The 23194-nt window shown below is 32.8% G+C and overlaps 1 protein-coding gene and 1 long non-coding RNA gene across 2 annotated transcripts in view; one reads left to right on the top strand and one right to left on the bottom strand.

Annotated features, from left to right (window-relative positions):
• Positions 1-2428, bottom strand: part of LOC150110196 (protein big brother-like) — an 88713-nt gene extending 86285 nt beyond the window's left edge. Inside the window, exon 1 of the mRNA XM_090392124.1 lies at positions 2294-2428. Within this exon, the coding sequence (XP_090248250.1) occupies positions 2294-2428 (135 nt within the window). The remainder of the gene's footprint in view (positions 1-2293) is intronic.
• The window catches only part of LOC150110195 (uncharacterized), a 122828-nt gene extending 101234 nt beyond the window's left edge, over positions 1-21594 (top strand). The window contains exon 2 of the long non-coding RNA XR_016548264.1: positions 21221-21594. This is a non-coding gene — a long non-coding RNA (uncharacterized LOC150110195). The remainder of the gene's footprint in view (positions 1-21220) is intronic.
• The last annotated feature ends 1600 nt before the right edge of the window (positions 21595-23194 follow it).

Here is a 23194-nt window from a genome sequence, read left to right as displayed (position 1 = left end):
ACAAAATCAGCGCAGGAAGATGAAAGCATGTTTAGTTGAGAAATAATTTATTTATTATTATTTTTTTTAAATCAAGCGACAATTTTTTTGCCGTACCAGAATCTCAATAGGAACTGCCGAGTCTTGAATATCTACCGAAATCCGTGACGCCACTGGTCCTAAACTTCGTACGGGAAATATCCCTAAATGTATGCTGTGTTGTTTTGGACAGGTTTCTTTATGCGTTCAATTTTTGTTACTAGCTTACAGCATATTGGGAGATGTTATTTTATTTTAAACTTTCCTTAGGTAAATTAGACTGTGCCCCACTCCTCTCCCCCCCCCCCTTCTGGCAATAAATCTCACGTATATCTGTAAATCCGAGCCGCAACATACTATTGGACTTACACGCACAATACAACAGGGTGGGTTATACTGCCCCATGCAAGTAATTGTGTACAGTATTTGAAATCAAATTCTCCTAACCTGTAAGATTTGGAGAATTTTAAAACATCGCTATCCTAAGGAGTCTGTAATATCATCTATAATTTTAAATGAAAAAGTCATTTATAAGTTTAAATAAATATAGATAAGCATTTATTTTAATTTTTATTCAAAAATCTTTTCTTTTCTTTTTTGAATTCAAGTACTAGAAACTTTTGCGTCTTGAAAATCGTACACATTTAATATTAATATCATGATGTTTCGTTGGCTAACCGATTCATTGATTAAAGATAAATTCTGTCTTTAATCAATGTACAGAGATAATCAACAGACATTAATATACTGGACTTTGATGCAGTCAGGCAAGAGTTTAAAGATGCAGGATCGCCTTTTATTTACAACTTTTTTTTTTCGACACCGTCAAAGTTTCGGAATACATTCATGCTACAAAAGAGAGAGATCTGAAACCATGTATATATACTCAGAAAAAAAAAAGCATGTATTTAACGAAACGTGTTCTATGAATAATATTCGTTCATAAACAGTGCACAAACGGTATTTTGTGGCATTTCTACATGACGCTATTTTGTTAACATGAATTGGGTCGTCCAAGGGCACACACTCCACCGACCACTTAATCCTCCCTACACACTACGGCATCAGATCTGATGATTTTCAGTAGCTTGCACTGCCTTCAAATATACGTGATGTATTCTTATAAACGCATTCTTATATTGCCAAAAAAAGTGAAAATTTGCGCTTGTAAAGTTCAAGATAAAACGTGGGATAATTTCTAGTTTATAGTTAATTAAAATAGAACTGTGGGAATTAAGACTGACACAAAGATGGAAAGATAAGTTTGATTCAATTATAATATTCAGCATTGTAATCTTTGCATCTAAGAAAAGAAGTGTGGAGAAATAGTTCCATAATAAGAAAAAGAGTTTGGTTTAGTTTAGTTACAATTCCAGCCTAAGAAAACCATGAGGATTCAACACAAGCCTTAACGCCCGTGTTGTCTTCTGCTGTTGGTCTATTTGGTAGAATGAGACTGGCCAACTCAACTTCAGTTGAAAGTCCTTTTGAGTTTTCTCGCTTACCAGACGGGATTCGAACTCGTGTTTTTTTAAAAAATTTGTTTGATCAAACCGAAGGGCAAATGACGCGTTATCCTCGCACTGCAATACGGAGGTGTTGAACATAAAACGAGAAATTACCGGATACTTATAAGTCATCGAACAATTCAAAAATTCGATACTCAGATAGATGAATAATTGAATCACACAAATAGCCCAAGTAAAAATAAATAAATAAATAAATAAATAAGAGTGAGAAACGTGCATATACACCAAATGAAAAACAGCGCTGCCCGAAAATGTTTCAGTATCTGGGTGGTGGTGGTGGTGGTGGTGGTGGTGTGTGTGTGGGGGGGGGGGGATACGTTGTAAGAATATTATTACCATTTTTATAACTTTATATTATAGCACTGCGTTGTTTTATACACCAGGAAATGTGTATTTTTTTATTTTTTAAGTGATATTAAATAAAACTTATTAATGTAATAACTATTTGTAGCTCAAATTACTTTAAATAACTTCATGAGTCAGTTTCAGATAAGATTTGACGTTTTAAGCAATCAACAAACGTAAAATCTCAGTTAACTTGATATTCTGTTGTTAAAAAAAATCAAAATGCTTAAAAACTTATTATAATTGCACAGTTATTATTATCAATATTAATCATTATGATTGATATTATTAATAATAATATGTTGTTTACTATTTGTAATGCTAATTCTTTTCTTCATTAGCTTAATGAATAAAAAATATCATCTATGTAAAAAAAAAAAAAAAATTATAAAAATGTTTACCTCACTTTCTCGACTTAGCCGCCGAAACAGTTCGTCAGATTCAAATTTGGCTTTTTGGTCTGGCACCACCCTTGGCATTTTAAATACGAACCTAGTAAGGCGTTCATAAAGATTCGGGCTTTCAAAGGGAAGCATGGTGAATGTTTGGGCATGTGCGCGCGCGCCCGCGTGCACTCAACGAGCCGCTTTCCCTTTACTTCATGACTGTTCGAGACACTTTGCTCGCGATATTCCCCAGCCGTTCTCTTCTTATTGGACAGCAGCGGTCGCTACGTGTTAGTGCACTAGCGAACCAACGACGGAACGAATAATAGCAGACGAGTTGCTCGTAAAACGTTACGTAAAAGGGGCGGTACTCAGGAGATAATGACATGTGCACTTAATCCGGTAGTGACGTTCTTCGTGATGGCCGAGAAAGCATCCAGTCATACGTTTGACACAAATTACTGATTCATCTCTTGACAAGACAATTATAATGGCACTAAGAATGTAGTGTATTGGGCTACCTACCAGCAGTGAAAATCTATTTGCCAACTTTACGCTCGTCTGCCAAACGATCAGGAAAGCATGAGCTTGAAGGCGCACGCGTCACACTACAACTACTGCGCCTGACAGCAGAAGATACCAAGCGAGGTGAGAGATGTGGATTTGTATAAATGTTAAAATGTTATAAAGAAAATAATTGCTTTAATTAAAAACGTAAACGTCCTTTATGTTATTAATCATTTAACCTTCTTTTGAACTGCAATTATGATTGGGGAATGCATTTACTATGTCCATTCAAGCGAATCGACGATTATACCATGTAAGTCGATAATGATAAGACACCAAACGTTCCGATATTTTCATATCACTCAAGTTACGCGTTAAAAGATAATCTAATTTAAATAAATTATTTATTACGAAATGTTATTCATATAACAGTGCTTACTTTTTTTTTTTTTAAAGATCATAATTTTTCAGGCGTCAAATACAGTGAAATTTCTCAAATAAAGTAAACCTAATTAATTTTCATTTAAACGGATATTATTATTATAAATTTAAGACCGTGTCGCCTCAATTTTAGAACCACATTAGGAAATAGCAGGACCTTCCTAAAACCATTAGTTCAAATTATATATGCCTTAAAAAATATACAGTCTCGACTGATTTAAACACTCTTTGGTATAAGATGAAAAGCCAAACGGCTATTTTTTCTGGAGAGGTTGATAAGTAAAGGGGATAAAAATCCCTTATAGTTTTTCAGCTAGTATGCGAAACTAGTTTCGCATACTGGCCGAAAAACAATAAGAGATTTTTATCCCCTTTACTCTTTGGTATATATAAAATTATTATAATTTACGTTTAATATGGCTTTTATCAGACAATGGCGTGAGACTTTTAACTTATATTTCATATTAATTAATGAGAAAGAATGCATGTTGTATTATAAGTTTATACATATATGATGCACTGTGAACTACAAGTTTGTTAACCATCACGTTAATAAATATTTATAATTTGTTAATTGTAATAATTATTTAAAGCGACCAAGAGAATTGAACTCCCTCACCACTCTATGTAATATATATATATATATATATATATATATATAAGTAATTTATATATATTAATTACTTATAATAAAATTATAAGTAATTTACATTAAGGGATAAACGAGAGCGAACTGGGAGTGACTGTGGATAAAGATCTAAAATTTCTGGAAAACATTGCTAGAATCGCGAAGACAGAACAACGGATTATGGCATGATGATGATGATAAAGGCTAGCCCGTCTGGATGCGAAGAACCTTTATAAGGATTTTTCAACTGAAGATGTTAGTCTATGTCTCGTACTGGGGGTGGTAGGCTTTTACTCCCTGAAACTTGGGTTTTTCATCTTGGAAAACAGACAAAACAGACTGAAGAATGTGTAGTTTACGGACATCACACATCTTCATAGCCTCAGTTGTTTCGGTAACAAACAACAAAAACAACCGTTGACCAAATTTTACATTTGCACTGTCGCAGCCTAGTTTATTATTTTCTCATTTCAGGCATCAAAAATTCAATTATAATATAAAACACAAAATATATGAGTATATTTGTCTGTCAATCGTATTCTTCTGTCGGATTTTATTACCTGTTTTTCTGGAAGAAAAAAGCCTCAGTTTCCGTGAGGGGGGGGGGGGTAATCACCTTCAATTAAAAATGGTCATCTAAAGATTCCCGGAGTTATGATGAGAATCGAACCCAGGTATTTCCAAACCAAAGATTAGCTTTTATCTAACGCTAATTATACATCACAAGATTAGGTACCTAATAACATAAGATCATGTGGAATTATGTAGCTTAAACCGGCTTGGTTGGCTGAATGGGTAGCCTCTCCAGTCCAACAGACTGGGATTCGACCCCACCGTGGTATGGATATTTGTGAATGCCTTTAAGTGGTAGATGAATTTCATCACACTCTTGTAGTTTCGTGTCTAGAAAGCAGAGTTCCGGTATCATCTTCCTCTTATCGACCTACAACACAATCCTACGATAGGTTTCCAATATTTTGTAAGAGCGGGTATTTTATCATAAATAATATAAAAAAAATAGACATTATGCAAAGAGATTATGAATTTACCTTCTCCAGTTTCAGAGCGCATTCGGTAAATATTTTATATAATCCCCCCCCCCTCCTAAAGACAGAATGTGATATGCGGAATTTTTCTGTTTTGGCTTTCTGGTAGCAAGGAGGACAACTAATTTAATAAATACATGAGAGCCAATTTATTAATAATAATAATAATAATAATAATAATAATAATAATAATAATACATTTGAGCACGAGATTCCAGTTCTTCCTTAGAAGGAAAAATAGTTTCAGACGTTATAAATGATATTATAAACTCTATAGGTATCAATTTAACCTAAATATGTATTTTAACAAAGCAACTAGTTTAATGAATAAATATGTTTTTATTTTATTAAATTTACTTTTAATTATTTTTAATTACCTAATTTTAGCTATTGATCATCCTAACACTAATTACGGGTATAAACCATATTGGTCTGTTCCGGTCTCATTATCCATCCAATGTCCTTTTTGAGGGCTACCCTGCCTTCTCTTTCTAATTGGTTTATATTTTATTATTTGTTTAGGATATCGGGTGTTGGCCATTCGGTTTACATGTTCAATCCATCTTTGTTTATAATTGTTTAGTTTTTCTTGTATTGATTTTACTTTTAGTTCTTTTAAAATATCATTGTTCCTTTTTTGGTCTAATAATGTGTATTTTGCAGTTCTTCTCATAAATCTCATTTCACTTGTTTTTATTCTTTGTTTATCTTGTTTGTTTATTTCCCACATTTTACTGCCATCTAATAATGTGGGCACGGCTAAAGTATCGTATATTTTCAAGCGTGTTTCTTTTTGTACTATATTTGGATTGAGTGTTCTATTTATCAGGCCTATAATCTGTAAAAAGTTGAAGTTTTTAATTTTATGTCTTTTTTTCCTTCGTATGATATTTCAGTTATCCAAGATAACTGAAAGTATTTATCTGTTCTATTATTTTATTATTAATAACTATTTTACTTCTAACTGGAGTTTATCCACAAAATGCCATTGTTTTAGTTTCATCAATGGATGTTTTCATTCCAAACTGTTCTACTATAACGTTTAAATTATTCACCGCTCTTTTTAAATTGTCTTCCTTATCTGCTATTATTACCCGATCTTCTGCAAATAATGGCGAATTTATTTTGTTATTCCAGGAAACGTCTATACCTGGATTGTTTAAGGTGTTCCACTGTATTAATATTTCATTAATGTAAATATTGAAGAGTGTTGGAGACTGAGGGCATCCCTGTCTTACTCCTTGGTTTATAGATTGTTTTCCAGAGAACTTTTCGTTTATTTTTATTTTTATTTCATTATCTTTGTATATATTCAATTGCATTTAGAAAAATATTAGGTATATTTATTCTTTGTGATATATCAAACAGTATATATCTTTTTACTTTGTCAAATGCTTTTTCGTAATCTATAAACAAAAGATGAGTTTCCAAATTAAATTCTCTTCTTTTTTCTGTAAGTAGTTTTAAACAGAAAGCTGCATGCATCGCAGAGCGTCCTTTTCTAATTCCATTTTGACATTCTAATAATATTTTTTCTCTGTATATTTTTAGTTTTTCATTAAGTATTCTGCTATATATTTTGTAGCATGTATTCAATAAACTAATACCTCTGTAGTTAGCAGGTTTTGTTTTATCTCCCCTTTTTTTTTATTACTATGCTTGTATTCCATTCTATTGGTATTTGTCCATTTGTATATATTTTATTTAAAAATTTTAGTAATATCTGATGAAATTTTTTTCCAACAAATTTATACAGTTCAAAGTTTATCCCATCTTCTCCTGCTGATTTGCCATTTTTTATTTTATTTAGGTTGTCCTTTAATTCTTTAATTGTTATCATATCGTTATCATTGAAGGTATTTTGTAAGTTTCTGATGTAATTATTTTTGATGCCAGTATAAGAATTCTTTTACATCTATTTCACAATTTATATTTGCGATTTCTTTTATATATGCATTTATGTGTTTTAGTATTTTGTACGCACTGGGTCTTATTTTGTATATGTCATTTTCTAGATATGATACAAATTTTTCCCAGCTTTCTCCGTGTCTCTTTCTGGTTTCTCTTTTGGCTATTGCTCGTCTTTTTTTATATTCAATTTCATCTTCTTGTTTTTTGCTACTTAACCATCTTTTAAAAGCCAGCTTTTTATTTTCAATTATTGTTTTTATTTCGTTGTCCCATATATGTATTTTTTTTATTTTTATGATATTTTTGTGTGTTCCTAGACTTTCATATGCTGCTAATGCGATAATTTATTTTATATTATTCCATTCTTTCTCGATGTCTTCATTTTCTTGTATTTTTTTTTTTTCTAAGTAGTTATTAATCCTCTGTTGGTATAAATTTCTTATACTTGAATCATTTAGTAGTCTTACTTTGTAATTAGATTTTTTTTCTCCAGTTTGTTTATTTTTTTGTATATTTTGTAGCCAGTTTGGTGGAAATCTTAGTTTCGCCTGTACTAAATAGTGATCTGTGTCAATTTCTAGTCCTCTTCTAACTTTAACGTCTAGGAAGAGGTTAATCATTATTATTGATTAGCTTGATATTATTATAAGCTATTTTCATGAATATGTTATGCACTCTACAGAGTGGATTCGAACCCCAACTGGGGAAGGATGTTCACTAATGTCTTAAGGTGGTCGAATGATTTTTACACTCCGATGCGAGACCATCAACCATCCTTTTTCATCGAGGAATGGAGTAACTTGTAAAGGTTTCGTCTCTAGTGCAACTCTTCTTGCCTTTTAGCCACCCACAGTATTAAATGTGTGACGTGGATATTTCGCGCACGAGATTAATTATAAAAAAATAAATAAAAATGCAATAATTTATTTTAGCGATATGTAACAAAGACTGAGGAGAAATTGATTGTTGGGCTCGTGAACCATCTTAGCGTCTTCATTTAATCGCATGCACACGCACCCAGCTAAATGCATTGTTTACAGAGACATTTATAGCAAAATACTGAAACACTTGGACAAGTGGATAGAAGGCACGTCATGTCCTTTATCCATATTTGTTCAAGGCCATCAGTATGCTGATGGCCTTGAACAAATTAGATTTCATCGATTCGCCTGCAGAAATTTAGCAGACATTAGAAGATTTATGTTCTACAAACAAGTTCTAAAGCCACGAGAAACCAAACATTTCAAAAATAATCTTGAGTCCGAAATTACCAAACATTTTAGCCTCTTATAATTAATTATTGAATTTTGAATTCTTCTATGGAAATTTAGTTCTTTTGGAAATTTTTAAATTTTCCCAAGAAGAAATTGAACTGTTCTTCAACTATTATAATTACGGCTATTTTGCCTGCTTCAGTTTAGGAGTGCCCCTAGGGGCACTCCTAAACTGAAGCATCCGTAATTATAATAGTTTATTAAGTGGAGTAACATGGGAGTTTTCCCAGAAATAATATACATAATGTTCTTCAACTGTGTGACAAAAGTTCATTCGGATTTCTCTGTTCGTTAGAAGTAAGACAAAATAGTTTGAGACGGATTTAGCTTCAAGAGGGTGACAGTGACGTTCCAGTTGCTCATTATAATTCTTAGATCACATGCATTGCAATTTTATAGCACAAATGCCAATTGAAATATTAAAACTAATCACTGTTTACAAAATGTTGAATATAACAATTAAAATACAATATAAAAATAGAAATTAATTGCAATTTAGATTGGGTCCTCACCGTGATAAATACCGTCCACATTGATTAATAATATACAGTTCCACAACGCGGTATATTGGGGGAGGTGAAAAAAGAAATATTTATAAAAATTGACCACGAAGATATCGAAGATGGATTTCTCTTGTATTACTGTATCATACATTCTTGTATAATATCTTTCTTTCTTTGAACTGTAGTAAACGAAGTCTACTTATGTCTATTTCTGGACAATAAAGAACATTAGGACGATTTTGGTAAAGATATTTTGACTTAAAGATGAGAGTTACATCCCAGATAACAGTAAGTAAAAATATCGATCATAAAGCTCCTCACTTGCGAAACTGAAAGAACAATAGGACAATGCTCTCATCGATTGAACATGACCTGAATTTAGTTCTCATCGTGAACGTGAGTAATGTTTATGAGTTTTTTAAACTGAAGGTGAGTTTAACTTCCAGTTTTTTCTTCCCGTAACTTTTTCATCCCGCATACAGGCAAATCGACCAGAGTACACTTGCAATTTACACCAATAATACCATCATTAGGCCATAAGTGACATTATGTATGGATGGTGGATAATAACGTTGTGCGTCCTCTCGCGGTGAATACACGAATTCTTTAGAGGAGTCACGTGATAATAGAACTACCAAAATTGCCTTATTCCTGACGGTTGTCTAATTATTGTACGCTAAATTAAATGTATCCTTTACGATACCAAAAAAAAGTTGACGATCATTAAGTGTGACTTGGAAATTATCTCGCCATATTCTTCGGTTTTTCTTTTCGTATTATCCAACAGCGCGTTCATATCATCTTGTAACCGAGCGACTAGTTTCTTCTTAGGCCGTGTCGTGGTGGATAACGTTTTTCTCTCTATTTTCTATAAAAGTAGTTCATGTTCTTTCAAATGCCTCTTCCTACTGTATATGAAGGGCATGCTCTCGCTTCTCTTCCTCATTCGACAAACCTTGCAGCCTATGAACATTCCTATCTTCAGGATTATTCATAATGATTTTCTCCTTGTTGATGACACCGATCTCCATGTCAGGGAGGTTAAGACAGTTTCAATGCAAACAAAACATCGTTTCTCGCAAATTACTTCACATCATTCTGCCGTGGATAGAATAGAAGATTTATCTTCTCACAATGATATTTATCTGCAGCTTTTGCTGGAACAAACATATCACGTCCATAGTTTCTTCAACATACAAAATAATAATAAAAGCTGCATGCATTTCTTTCTGTTCGAGATGCTACTTCTAATTCCGTACGTTCTGAGTGGTGAACTGGCCACTGAATTTTTATTTTATTTCAATTTCTTGCACATATTTCGGTGAAATATGGGTAGGGACGAGCCTTCATTAAATGCTTCGGTCAATTGCTGTATACAGGAAGATCCGTTTGTCCATAAGACTTCTCAGACGACGGTAATCTCGTTCCTGACAAGCTGTCTTAGAACCTCAGTTACGCCTCTTAGACAAGCAATGTGGGTTATTTTTCCACCGATTAAACACCTGGGATATCTCACCTGTTGAGAAAACAGTCAGCTCTGCTGTTTTCAAAATCATGGCTCCAGCCAGACGGGCATCCATATTAGCCCTTTATCGAACTCCGAAACATCCTATTTTTTTTCTCATTACACTCAACACTATTGACGATTACTGACTAGCCACATTCTTAAATTGTTGCCTATAACACGTTGTGACGCATGTGACCAAGTATTTTGCGTATACGCTGCGTAAGTGACGTTTTTGTACATCTGCATCAAGGATTCTAATTCAGTGGCCGCTATCTGCTTCTCTAACATCAACCTCGGTTCCACACCTAATATTTAGATATTCTTGTATCGTACTCATTGACATAATGTAGTAGTTTCCAAAAATGCGTAAACTAAATCAATTCACCACCATCAATCGACAAACATTTGCTACTTAGAGAAAGCATGCGAGTAAGTACTGTATTCAATGGCCATTATTATCCAACGTCTGCTGCATAAATCATAAATGAAATTATTAAACGAAGTATTCAGAACTGTATTACTTAATTATTACTTTAATCTTTTATGCAACAACAGCAATAATGACAATAACAAATTCATTTTGCAAAGTTTTTTCCCCTAGCGCTAAAAAAGCTTTTACTTATCTTAGTAAAGTAACATTAGTAAAAAAAAAAAAAAAAGAAAAAGAAAATACTGCTTACGTTTGAGGGCCAGCAATGTTTCAGTTATGATAATTCCTCCGTTGCAATATGTCATAATCCATCTAGGCCTTATTTGTAGAACCTAATTATGACTATTTCCCACTTCAATAAGTATTTAGCCCTAGAAAGAAATAATTTAACTACTTTGAAATCTACAGAGGATATAAACATAAACATTATCTAAATTTATAATTTCCTATCAAAGGATGATAAATATTAAAAATTATATTTATATATTTTAATCCCACCATCCACGAAAGATTGTAAATCGATAGTTGTACGGAGGGTGAGTCAAGGGGGAAGGGTAAATATATCCATAATGTGTGTTTCGCGGGGGGGGGGGAATAATAAGGTCATATTCCCTAATTCCGAGATATTCCAGGGGACTAATAGCATATTTTGTTTTCTATATTCCTGGAAATTTATAGAATTTATATTCTATGTAAATATTATAATTTTCATATTCTACTTGAATAAATATCATGTAACTAACAGGTTATGGGTTTGCATCCCACTGTTGGCATAGACGTCTGTGAACGTGTTTAGGTGAAAGATCAATTTCATTCCCCCGTCTTGAGATCACCACCTCGTTTATTGAGAAGCCTAGACGTGAAAAAGTCCTGTGTTGGATCTCTAGAGTAGAGTTTCCAGTCTTGTAGTTATCCAACTCTTTAGACTTCCCACGATAATATTATTATCGTGGGAGGACTAAATCTACCATAAGCTAATCTATCATATTTTCGTGGGGAAAAAAAAAAAAATAGGAAAATATGTTTCTTCCTGGACTCGAGTTGACTCTCGATATTCATGCCTATAGCTTTTCATGTGTTATAGCTTTTCCGGTCTTTCGTGGACTGGATTGTTGTAAAAAAATAAATAAATAAAAAGTTTAAATACGTTTCATTGATTAGTAGAAATAATGCAATCATTTATCGGTAGTTTAGTGGACTATGACAAACTCAAATTCATTGAGACAACAGCGTTACTAACTCTAACTAGAGAATAATACAATTTGAAATACCACGAATAGTAAGATAGTGATAGCGAACAACTTAAACTTAGTATATACGATTAGTAAAAAAATTGTTGTCCCAAATATATGTATATTTTTATATGATTAATCAGCAAGAAAATATAATTATAAAATGATTATAATTTTAAAAATATAGATTTTATAAACGTATTCTGTGGAGCGAGCAAGATTAGCGAATTGGGACATAATTAATTTCTTTAATTTTTATAAGAGAGACAATAAAGAATTGGTAATAAGAAGTGGTTACCAGTTTTCTGAATAGCGTGTATTTGTCTTACAATCAATCTCTGTTGTTTTAGTGCCTTCACAATTGATTTAATATTTTCAAAAAAAAAAATAATAATAAATAAATAAATAAATAATAATAATTACTAACTGTTTCGCTGATAATTTAATATTTTTAAAAATTTCAGAAACCCAATCCAAGCCTTAGTAATTGGCTGATTGGGGTTATCAACAATCTCGTATACCAACACCGAGACTGTACTGACTAAAACACATTGATTGATGGAATTTCCACTTGGAGCCTTCAGCAACCGGAAATAAAACATATGAATGTTGAATAGTGGTGGGAACAGGAAAGTGGTCACTTCTGTTTTAATAACCGTAAATCGGGGGGATATTACTTGGCTTATAGATGTTATACAATCGGGGAGGACCAATAAGGAATAAAATGGATGTTGCTTCCTGTGCTTGATGAATAGAATACACTTGAATAGATAAATGGAAATGAAGTTCAAGGTTTGAATTTAGCAACATTGAACTTTGAACATTAACTTTTGGAACTAGAAAATGGAAGGATGCTTACAGAAATTGAAATCTGGGGAGAGACGTTGCAAAGACTGTAAAGAAAATCTTAGATATTTCTAGTGCTGGAGGGATTCTTGCTTGGAGATTTCTATGGACAATTCTAATTCTATGGGTATGTATAATAAACCGAATGTAAGTTAGTATCATTTACTGCTAAGCTAATGCAAAGAAGGCTTCTTACACCTACGACCAAAAACATTAGGACAATGTACTTAGTAGCGTGATGGGGCTTCTTTTGGCATAGAAAACTACTTTCACCCGTCTTGACATTGACTACACTAGCATTTCGTGTGGATAATACTTCCAATAATTATAATCACAAAGAATAATACTTCCACCACCGCCAGTCTGATTGAGAGAAACAGGCCGAGCATAATGTTTTGGTTCGTGAGTGTATATATATATATATATATAAATCAGCTAAAGCCTTTTATTCCCTTATAGGGAGTCGGCGAGGCATTTATAAATCGAATATTTAAAATTTATTATTGTACACAATGATAAGAAATTTAAATTCGAAAAATATCCTTTTTTTTTTTTTTTTAAATGTAAAACCCACCCACAAAATATTTTAAATGTATTGCACATTAGTATAGTGCTTAGACTGTGTTATATAATCCAGTGCTCTAGAAACTTTTTCCAACCACTTCAGGCTAGTAGGTAAGCTAAACCCAAATGTCGTCTCATAAATAAATAAATAAACAAACATTTCTCTATTTATTCTAAGAATAAATAAAATAAATATTTTATTTATTTTTTGATAATAAATGCGAATCTTGCATTTATTATCAAATGAAAAAAAAAATTACATATGTAAAGCAAAATGCAGTGATAATAAGAAAGGTGACAATTTAGGTATAAAGAAGTGGTGTTCTGTTTATGTAGACAGTTAATGCATATTTTGACGAATATGTTCAGATGTGGTCCTTTGGATTTTAGTAAAAATATGAAAAAGAATCCAGAGGCAACTTAGATGAATTTCAACGCCTCGCTATGAGACTACCATTTCGCTTATTGCAGGAATTATTTATTATTTTTCAAGCCAGAAGTGGCTTGAAAAATAATTCCACGTCTGGTCTGTAGAAGAGGTTCCCTGATTGTTTAAAAATAAATAAACAGATAAATAAATAAATAAAAGTAATAAAAATAAACAACACTTCCTTAGCTTACCCACGATAATTATATATTATAGGTTTATAATATCTCATGAATGAGAGTCACATAAAAAAATCAATAAATAATATAAGGAATATGAATAGTATGCCAGGATGAATTGAAAAAGTGTGAATTAAAGAGTTTCATGGATAGAATATGAGGAAGTAAGGTGACTAAGACACGTAAAAGTTGGTAAAAAGAAAAAAAAAGTACTGGTTTTGTCTCTGTTGGTATTATTTGTACGGGAAAGTAGAACACGGGATCATTCCGGAGCGAGGTATAAAGGTGCGGTACAGAAAGATGTCGGCATTTGTATTTAGGGAATGTTTTGCTTGAAGGCGTGATAAGTTCAGTTGTCTATGAAAGAATTTAATTTAAGGTATGATATGATCACTGTTATGTTTTGTTTCTTTACGTAGGTATATGACCACTACTGTTATCTCCCATGGATGTTGTTAATAATAATAATAATAATAAAAGTAAACAAATCCTCTAACTCCTTTTTATTCTCCAAAAAGGAGTTAGAGACTTCTAGCTCCTACTTACGGTTGAAAATCTGCAGGAGTCCAGTTTCTATCCCTAGTCCTTACCAGTATTTCTATGGCTATCGATGATTTGTATAACGACAAGAAATGGAAAATAAAAATTAACAAACGTATTATACTAAAAATATTTTGGAAAAAATATTGTTGCAGGAATTTTATGTATTGCAATGTAATGAAATTACAAAATACTGAAAAAAAAAAACATGTTACAAAGCAACGAATGATTTTTAAATAAAAATTTTAAAATATTTATTAGGCAGAATTTTATTTATTTAAACGCCCCCTTTTCTTCAGTCAGGGTAATAAATCAAAGAGGCTATATGTTGCGTAAACTTCCTCCTCGGGATTGATAGTGCTTATGCGAACAATAAAATAACAAATGTTATTGTTAGTATATGCGCAGTAGTCGATCTCCTAAAGACTGGAACTATCTTTATTACTAGTAATAAAAAACAGCAGCTAGTTGCACTTCTTTTTAATCTTGGTTAAGAGGAATTCGCATCATCAAAAGTTGATGTCCTTCAGCAGCTTTGTACACAATTAAAAAAAAAAAAAAAAAAAAAAAAAAAAAAAAAAAAAACTCCGAAGAAGGAAGTCTTGCATAATACAGAAGGCGATCGGCTTAGATGCTATCTCAAAGGCAGTTGCTTCAGTCATTATCACTGAATTTGGTTCTTTACCCTCATTCCTCTTATCCGCAAAAATAAATATTTTGCTTCGTATTCGTTCCTCGTGAAACTTAACCTTAAAATGCGATTAAATCCATTATGCTCCGTGTCACTGTTAAACACTATGTTAATTATGCCGCTACACATCAGAAATCGGCAGTAATTCGACAATTATATACGTTAAAAGTAATTCCTTTAATAGTTCGTTTTTTTTTTTTTTTTATTATTTTTTTTATGTTTTCCCGACTTGTGCCAATTTCCGTCTTTATTTCTCGCTTGCTGGAAAAAGGCAATATCCCGGAAGGGGGTTAGGTAGTAACAGATGAGTTGATTTATCCTCGCTTCTTCCAAAGCACTAATTCCATGGAACGTCAATCAAACACTGACTTCAAGAAATTGGGAAGTCAGGCTAGTTATTATCAGTATTCAAGCTTGAGTTCTGCTCTAAAATATCTCAGAGGTCATCTTCCTGGTGGAAACATCTCTTTGGAATAAAACCTGAAAAAAAAAAAAAGAAGTAATTTTTCACAATACAAAATGACTTTCGATTATTGTTCTCAATACCATCCAACACACAGATAAATGTGCGAAGAATGGAAGGGCGATATTTTTATATTAACTTACTCTTAATAATAACTGAAATATTTGCTGAGAATATTTTAAGTAATTAGTTTTAAGTTTAATCGTTTGTCAGAGAAGAGTAAAGTATTCAACAAATAAAAATAACTGAAAAATTTATTCTGAAAAAAAAAAAAAATACGTGCGAAATTTTACATTTTATACATTAAAAATAAATTAAAGTATTTTCTTTTAAAGATTTGGAATTTTTTTCAATGTCTATCATTTTCCAATTAGTGTTCAGTTGTGTTCCTGGTGTAGTTTTATACACTATATTGAATATCAACGTGACTAGTATAAGCGCGCTTCTAATTGTATCACAACGTACCGAAAATTTTAGTATTGAACTGATAAATGTGTCATGCTATGTTATGTAGTCCTTGAGTGTCCAGGAATTCTTAGACAAGCACTGAACATTCGTGGTTCCTCACTCACCATACTTACCATGGTTCGATATTGGAGATATTGAACTGAAAAAAAAAAAAAAGTTTCGAGTCATTAATTTTGAAACAAACGTATGAAACGTGTAATGAAGCATGTTTCATACGTTTAAACTTAAAGCAACCCGCATGTGCTTTTTTAACTCCTGTCCTGGCTATTGTCAATGAATTCTCGACTCATTATTTATAGTCTAATAACTAATATAAAGCCTTTACTTTCAAACTGCTAATTAAGCATTTAAACTTAACAGTGAGGCTTAATTAGTCAAATATTAATATCTCACACTTGCTTTACGTAGAATCTCATTAAATTAACCAGGATGTAAAACACTCAAATGTGTGGAATTCAGTGAATAAGGAGGGGAGGCTCAGTGAGTTCATCTTCTCCATTGAATTGACCCCTAAGCAATTAAATAAGAAAATGTTTGCTTATTTAAGTGTTTCATGATTTATTATCCTGTATTAAAATTAAATAAATAAATAAAGAGGTTAAATAATTAAATTAAGAGATTTATGACTGGGATGTAAATCTAATTGTTTTATTTATGCTTTGGTCCTATGGAATTACACCAAGTCATGTTTTTTTTGTTTGTTGTTGTTTTAAAGATTAAATTCCCTATTTATGATGTCTGTGAAGTCGCAAAAAGCTTATAGCTTTTATAAGCTAATATATTGATCGTTTATAATTGTTTCTATTATTAATATTTCTTCAAACTTCCTCTCATATAAATTTAACTAAATAAATGAATGGGAATCTTAAAGATTATTTACTAAACTTCCACCAGTTGGTGAGAGTGACCATGACGTAATCACTTGGAGGGTGGCTAACCATATGAAACTTCTGTTAGGAAAGGATACATGTGGACCCATAAGGATGATGATTATGAGAAGATTAGAAGACAGCTTGCAGCCATAATATGGATTGAGGAACTGGATGGAAAGGATATCAATGTTGCATGGACCTTACTCAAGAACTATCTAGTGGAGGCAATATCAGAATGTATACCAAAGGTTAAGAGACTAAATAGAGCAGTTGTGATGCCGAATGCAATGACTAAATGGGCAAGTGATTGGGGTTGCCAGTTTAATATTGAAAGGTGTAAAGTTTTAAATTTAAGTTAATAAGATCGGATGCAGAATATTTGGTGAAAATAGATACGAGATTTGGTGAAAATATATTGAAGGAAGTGGCGGAAATGAGGGATTTGGTAGTGATTGTGGATAAAGATCTTGCTAGAATCGTGAAGACAGGACAACGGATTATGGCAATGATGCAGAGGACACTGACGTATAGAAGTAAGGATGTTATGGTTATGGACTATGGCTTTATGTGTTTACCACCCACGAAAGGTTATTAGTAAACCTATAGTACATTTGTATCGTGGGTCAGCAAAGAATTTTTTTTTCCAGTTTTAATAAATTTTGTATTTTAGTAATTTTTTTTAATTTATTTTTTGCATAGTCCGGAAACCTTGCTCTATAGATCAAGCATGAAACTTATTAAAGCCACTTTAGTCCTCCAGTAAACGGGATAGTGGTCTTACACTGCGATAAAATTCATTTCCCACCTAAAGACAATCACAAACATCCATGTCTGTAGTGAGATTTGAATCTGCGCCCTTTTGGTCGGAGATCGGGTATGTTAACCATTCGGCCAACCAGGGCGGCAAATTAAGCAGTGTGCACAGATTTGGTCACTCGGTTTTCAAAAGGACGAGGAGATATTAGAAAAGGTCCAGAGACGATTGCCTAAGGTGGTTTCTGATCTCTGGAATGTTGAGCATGAAGACAGATTGAGGAAATGTTAATTGAAGAGACTAGTGAATAAGAAGAGGAGGATATGATTGAGATATATAAGTTATTAAGGAGTTGTTATCAGATTAATGTGGATGATGTTTTACATAGAATGGGAAAGAACAAAGGGAAAGCAAGGGATCATTCGTGGAAGCTATATAAGGATGGGGTGAGGAGCAGATTCTTTTGCATTGAGAATGGCGGGATTGGAATGCATTGCCCGAGAGTGTTGTGAATGCGGAGATTGTGAATAGATTTAAGGTACGGTATGATAAACTGTGTGTAATAGTACGACCTCCTACGATGAGTCACTTGACTCCATAGAGGTCTGATGAAGATGATGATGATAATAATAATAACTACATCGAACCTTTAAGAAGTTTAATGGACAAAGAAAGCTTGACATTGTAACGAGAAGTCCGACTGGAGAGATTTAAAAAAAATCTCGTCATTATCATTGATATCTTATACTTTTGTAGTATTAATTCTCACTATTATTTAGTCGAATGAATGTCTTATAGAACGAATGAAATACGTCTTATAGCCGAATGTATTCGGCTATAAGACGTATGTAACAAAACCAGGGAGGTCTAAAGACAACTGATTATCTGGAGGTGACAGATGTTTGTTTTTATTGTATTATCTGTTATTCTATATTCTATTAGTCTGAATGGCTCAAAAAATGTTTCGTGTTTGGTCTCTAGAGCACGGTTTCCGAGTTATCTAACTGCCTAGCAGTTAGATAGCTCGGAAACCAAGCTTCAGACATTTCGTGAAGAGGATCATCGAGATTAAAAAAATTCTTAGTTAAGTGACAGATGATATTGATCTTCCTATAAAATTACCATAATGCTTATTAGAGGCCTATAGCGGTTTGATAAGTATCATGATGTATCTCTCTCTCTCTCTCTCTCTAAGCAGGCTGAATTATCTAATGTGAAAACTGTGTGATCATAGTTTCTTAGTTGTCGAGTGAGATTGTCATAAATTAGGAATAATTGATACTATTCTACTAGAAATAAGTAGAATGATAGGACTAATAATTTTCATATTTTTATTTACATATTTTTATATTTTTTCCATTTAATTAACACATATAATACTGAATAGCGAATATCCAAAGATTATGAGAAATTCAATAGCATTCAGTATCTTAAGGTCCAGAAGTGTCTTTGGAAGAAACGACAAAGGAGTTTTCACCATGAGTCAAAAAATGCACCTTTTTTTTTTTCTGACTGTTTTTTCTATATTTATTCATAGCCTATTTACTTCTTGAAAGAAATGAAAATTAAATACTGCATTATGGATAAAGTACTTTTCAGACAGACCTTACTCGAAATTTGGATTCACATTCATTATTTCAGTTCTGTCTTAACTCACGGAGCTACATTTCTCCATGATCACAGTTATTTAAATAACTTTTTACTGAAATACACTCAGAATATTTGTTTTAACCAGAACTTCTTAGTTTGTATTGAAGTACTGCTTTTAAATGGCTAAATCAGTTTTTTTTTTTTTTTTTTTTTTTTTTTTTTTTTTTTTTTTAAGGTTCAGTATTCGTATTCTTGGCGAGATTCCAACACACTGGCCGCGTCCTTCCCACGTATACTTCTTACATAACAGAGGTAGTTTCAAGGGAATGCCAAATCTTAATCACTTTCGAAATGTTTTTGAAAAATATTTAGATAAATATAAGTCTTCGATTCCAGGAGAGTTAATGTAATAATAATGATAATAATAATAATATTGCACTTAATTAGTAAATTAGAGGAACCTTTTATAATGGTGTTCCTGAGAGCTGCATGAAATTTTCGTGTTTATATCCTAAAAGCGAACAAAAATATTTACAGCGAAGAAAATAGAATGTGGAAACTGCTTCATTTTGCCACGCTGAGAACTTACTGGCATCCAGCTTGCGAAAATTCCAAGATATTGATTTACTAGCTTCGTTCCACGCCCATCAAAGAGGGCGGAGCATGCCATCAATATACCAGTATCTTTTCAAAGGGCGGGTCGTATTTTTAATCGCTGTGAGGAAACGCCAAATCCTTCAGCTACGTCAGAAGAGTCTAAAATTATCCGTAGGTAGCGCAGATTAATTCTCATATACACCACTGGCAAAAAGTTTTCTGTTAATACAAGACAGTTATCGAGTGGAATTATCCTTCTCAGTGGCAAAATATCTTTAAAAAAATCCTCAATCACGTCAAAAGCTTAGAGTTTGTTACCGGAATGGTTATCTATAAGTTCGTATTCTCAATACAAGTCGATAGTATTGGAGTTCATAGATCATCTTTGAAAAAAAGGATCGCGATGTCCGTTGTAACTGTGATAGCAAATAATAGGCAGCAATAGTAGCTATTAGCGATTTTATTATCTTGAATAATTGTTTTAGGAATAAAATTGACCAAAATTAAAATACTATCATATTTAGATAACATTGTTTTTCTCATAACTGGATTAATTAAATTAAATTATTTGAATAAATATATAAATTATAAATTAATAGGTCTGTGTAGTTCAGTAAAAGTGCCGCTTGCATCCTCTACGCTAGGTCGCCCGAAGAGAGATTTATAGTTCAAGTCCAGTCGCTGAATGGAGGAACTTAATCTAAGCCTTATTTCGACCAGTTCCCAAGTTAGTCGATCTCTGGCATGATCAAGCGGGTTTTTCATCCCGTAAACTCAAGACAATCGATTGTAGAACCCGCATTATTTCAGACAGTAACTCACCCGGTTAGGATTAGGTGCCAAGAGATCTCAAGATTTGTTTTCCGGTCTCTTCATCGATGGCCACCTATAATTAGTGATAGTCATGGGCCGGCTATCTCTGATTGGCTACCGGTGGAGATTGAACTGCACACTCAGTCTCCAAAAGCTAGATGGGGTTTAAAGGCCTCGCCTACTCCGTATAAGGGAATAAAAGGCATTAGCTTATTATTATTAATAATAATTCAAATGTTTATTAATTTAATGATAAATAAATTAGTTGATCTTTCGTTTCAAAGTTACTTTATTTCTGAAAGAAAAGATAAATATAAATAAAAATTAATTAGTAACTCTGCACAAACCCCCTCAAATCTTTTCACATCTGAGATGAATCTCTTAGATATTATTCACTGACAGAATAGATCAATTTGGTTGATTAATCTCCCTCTCATTTTAAAGATGCACACTTCTTATCGCTACGACTGTTAATCGGAACGAATTTTTATAATTCTTAAACTTTCCTCTAAACATGTTAAAACATTAATTTATTCGCACTAAAAATTCTAAACTTAATGATTAATCTTTTTAACGCAAAAAATTTCCTTTCCAATGTATGCATTTTCTAAAAAAACTACGATGACAAATTGTTAATCATGTTGTTGTTTCTCCCTTAGCGCTATGTGGTCAACTGGATGAAAATTGCTGTCCAACAGTCTTGCCAGAGATGTGGCTACAATGATATTCCCTCTCCCTCATCTTGAGCAAGAAGGATACTTCTAACATTGTCTAATATTTGGATCCTAGCACGATTTGGATCCTAGATTCAATATATTCATTTCAAATTACTATGAAATACTGTTAATACAATTATTCATATTAGATGTTTATTGGGGGGGGGGGATTCCTCTCGGTAGAAATTACATCCGAAACTAGGGCTATGAAGCTCTTGAGTTGTCTACTCTTACCTGTGCGTATGTGTGTAAAAGTTTTTTCTGGCTGATTTTGATTATTTGTTTTGGGGAGAAAAATTAAAGTATCCATTAAGAAATTTTGTTTTTTCATTCGTGGGTATCGAGAGTTACTCTGCCACCTCCGTATGCAAACCGATCAGCTCATTTTCAATCGAAAAGTCCTTAAAAGGTCCTTTCGTCCTCGACACGATTTGAATTCAGATGTTTCTAACAGAAGTATAAATGTCGAGACGTCCTGGAGACTTACTACGAAAATGCTATACCTGAGGGTTATACTTCCTATCACTTGAAAGGATAGCCGAAACTTGGAGATTCTTTTCCATAGAAATTGTACAGTAATTGTGGGAGAGAGAAAAAAAAAAAATTGAACAGCTGGTTATTTATGTTGGAATGATGGCTTAAAAAAAATATTATTAATTGCAACACCATAACCTGTTGAAATATATCACATTGGTCCCAACCTTCATTTTTGCAGACTATATTTAACGTACAATTATACGCGCGCTCGCGCGCACACAAAGATTTATTTATATTATTATTTATAGCGATTATGAAGTCATAATATCGAAAGAGTTATTGTTGTTGTCGTGTGGGATATTCCCAATTTTCTTCATCCGTCCCTCAGGACTGGTTGAGCCTCCAATGATTTCAAGTATGTATTTTTTGACTGTAAATCTCTGTGTTAACGGTCCGGTTTGCCTATTCGGAGGGACGAAAAGCTCGAGTTTCCGAGTGAAAAAAAACTCACCTTTTAGTCGAAAGAGACCAGATAAAGTTTGCTTACGTCATAGACAGGAATCGAAACCAGGTCTTTCTGACCAAAGAGCTTCGTCTATACCGACTGAGCTACGAAGGATCTATCGAAAGAACGTAAAAATATAATATAAAGTATAAGCTCTGTGGAAAATTTCAGACCCCCCCCCCACCCTTCAAATATAGATATATGGTTGAGGAAAATATTTCTTTAGATTATTAATTAATTTAATATAAAATATATTTATATTTGGAAAATGAATATTGTGAACATTATAAACATATATTTTTAAATCCACTTCTCATTCTTTAACTGTATATAAGCAAAAATGTTTACAACTAAACCAGTTCGTTTAGTGATATTTAATTATGTTTCGGAGTACGGAAAAGTAAAAGAAAATTTTAAACTTAAAGAAACATATTTGCCTTTTGGTGTACAAACTATCGGTTTTTGGTGGTCGATATTGGTAGTAGTAGGGGAGACGGTGAGTTGTGTGTATATCCTTCTACGTGAGTCCTTGGAGGTGTTACGTCATAATAATAAAGACATTTATACACTTCTTCAGTATTCCTTTATTTGCAAAATTTGTGCAGTATTTTTATTTATGATACTTTCCAATTTTTGTTTGCCTCCCCCCCCCATATGTAACTCCATATTTCGTATTCCACTACTATACTGATAAAGAGGCTTCTTCTCCAAACTTCATGGCCATGGAGAGTTTTAATTTGAAAAATATCTTTTAATTAAAAGGTACCTAATTTGCATTTCTTAAAAAAAGATTGTTAAAATAATAATAATAATAACAATAATAATAATAATAATACTTTCATGTATTTAGGCCCAATGGCTTGCTCCCGCCTCTTTCCATCTTAGTTGGTCGTCCCTGACGCCTATGTCCTCCAACTGGGTGGTATCGGAGTATT

Source organism: Typopeltis vanoorti, chromosome 1 (assembly GCF_054136105.1).
Source record: "Typopeltis vanoorti isolate ZY-2024b chromosome 1, IOZ_Tvanoo_1.0, whole genome shotgun sequence".
NCBI lineage: Eukaryota > Metazoa > Arthropoda > Arachnida > Uropygi > Thelyphonidae > Typopeltis > Typopeltis vanoorti.
This window is presented reverse-complemented; position numbering and strand designations above follow the sequence as displayed.